This window comes from Nestor notabilis, unplaced genomic scaffold (genome assembly GCF_000696875.1).
Source record: "Nestor notabilis isolate BGI_N333 unplaced genomic scaffold, ASM69687v1 scaffold23526, whole genome shotgun sequence".
In the NCBI taxonomy this organism is placed as follows: Eukaryota; Metazoa; Chordata; class Aves; order Psittaciformes; family Psittacidae; genus Nestor; species Nestor notabilis.
Window position 1 is genome coordinate 1,452 of NW_009932730.1, and position 2,084 is coordinate 3,535.

A 2,084-nucleotide genomic window follows, 5' to 3' on the forward strand; every position below is an offset into this window, starting at 1 on the left:
GCCCTCCCTGACCCACCTCCAGCTCTCAGCTCCTGCTGACCTGGGGCTTTACCAGTTCTGGGCTGTCTCTCACTTGTCCCGAAGAGACAAGAGCCCGGGAGGGATGGCTGCAAGAGGAGAGAGGGCAGGGGGTGGCCAACGCACCCGTGGTGGTGGTCCAGACGATGAGGTAGCTGACCCTGACAGGCAGCGGCTCCGCACGGGCAGCTCGGCGCAGGCGGCTCTAGCACAGCCAGGCAGGACAGCCCCAGGACAGCGTCCCCAGCCCTGCAACACGCACGTCAGCGCTGCAGGGCACAGGCAGAGCTACCCCAAAGCCCCACGGGAGGAAGAGCATGTCCCCAGGGAGGTGCAGAGCTCGCAGGGATGCTGCTGACACCTCTGCACCACCGGCAAAATGTGTCACCTCTGAGGGCACAGCAGGGCAGGAAGAAGGGGGACCCCCAGAGAAGGGGGTGAAGCAGCAGAGCCTGAGACCCCACAGCTGCAATGGGACAGAGCAGGGATGGAGCAGGGATGGTGCTGACCTGGTCTCCCCGATCCTCCGCAGCGTCTCATACACCTGCAGGAAAAACTGCCGAGGAATCCCCCGCAGCCCCAGGATGTTCTATAGGAAGGCAAAGCCCAGTGAAAGCCTGGCGCGACCCAAGCTGCCGGGTGCCATGGAGGGACTGCCAGGAGCACCAGGGCTCAGCCCTGCCTGGGGCCACTGCACACACACGGTGCTGGTGCTGCTGGTGGGAATGCTCCTCGGTAACCATCCCATGCTCCTGCATGTCCTGCAGAACAGCCCTTTACCTGCAGGATAGGGCTTGGAGTTGCTCTGATTTTTTCCCCATTCCCAGGCCCTGAGATGCCTCCACCATCCTCCACCCCTCCTGCACAGCTCCCAGGACAGGGGTCACTTTGGAGCCCTCAGGCAGCCCATACAGCCCTGCCATCACCCTGCACCGTGCCGGGGCAGTAGCCAGGGCCCAGCTCATTCACAGCAGCCCCGCTGCAACCGCAGCCATTGGCCAACACTAGCTGCTGGTTCCTGGCAGAGCCTGACACCGTCTCCCAGAGGCTCTGATTTTGGTTAACCACAGAGGAAGTATTGCAGCCCCAAAGAGCTCAGGTCCCTGAGAGGCCAGTGGGAGACCAGTGGAGCTGCAAACCCACCACAGCTCCATCACTGCAAACCCAGCCTGATGAGAGAATCACCAGCACCTCCTGCAAGTGACCAGATCAAGTGTCCTGGGTTTACTGGTGTCCTGGATGCCGCTGGCTGGCCACAGGCAGTGGGTGCATTAGGCTTGGTCTGCTCAGGGCAGAGCACCCACCAGAACTGCTGTCGGGGGTGGGGGGAGAACCAGGGTCCCTTTAGGGCTCCTTCCTCTTGCACCGAGCACATCACCCAGCCTGATGCTAAACATCACAGCTCTCGGAGAGAGCAGGTAAAGTGTCTAAGGCAGAGCAGCAGGTCCTACCTTGATCTGGTTGAAGCTAATGGTGATGGAAGCAGCTGATGTAAACCCTTTAATGACCGGGCAGGAAATGAAGTCCAGAAGGAAACCTGCACGGGATGGGCAGCAGTAAGCATGCTGCTGGCCCGACAGGGAGCACCGAGTGTTTGCACACACACAGAGCTGTCACAGCGGTAGCAGGACGAACCCTCTGTCTCAGAGAGCACAGGGAACGCGGGGACAGCGACAGGAGGTACAGCGATACCCTTGCACGGCAAGAGCATCTCACCGAGGTGCAGGAGCCCCATGGCCAGCTGGATGCAGCCGGAGAGGAAGGTGAGCAGGATGGCATAGACAGGCTCATGGAACGCATAAGAGGAGACAAGCAGCGACATGATGGCCGTGGGACCCAGCGTCACGTCCTTGGCGGTGCCCAGGAAGCAGTAGACAAAGCAGCCCATGAAGGAAGAGTAGAGGCCGTACTGCACAGGGACAAAGGGAGCGCTGGCACAACGCGGGGCGCCGGGAGATGCCAGACCCCTCCAGGATGCGGGGGTCCGGGCTGCCCTCCGCTCCCTGCACAACCCAGCACACCCGCGGCGTGTGGGCCTCCTGCCCTGGGGCACGGGTGATGGCACC

The 2,084-nt window shown here is 62.0% G+C and overlaps 1 protein-coding gene across 1 annotated transcript in view; it reads right to left on the reverse strand.

The window, feature by feature from the left end:
• Positions 1-1,949, reverse strand: part of LOC104407307 (sodium-independent sulfate anion transporter-like) — a gene marked incomplete at both ends in the record, with an annotated part of 2,249 nt that extends 300 nt beyond the window's left edge. The window contains 4 exons of the mRNA XM_010016551.1: positions 145-179; positions 528-607; positions 1,470-1,555; positions 1,735-1,949. Coding sequence (XP_010014853.1) covers positions 145-179; positions 528-607; positions 1,470-1,555; positions 1,735-1,949 — 416 coding nt within the window. The remainder of the gene's footprint in view (positions 1-144; positions 180-527; positions 608-1,469; positions 1,556-1,734) is intronic.
• Between the last annotated feature and the right edge of the window lie 135 nt (positions 1,950-2,084).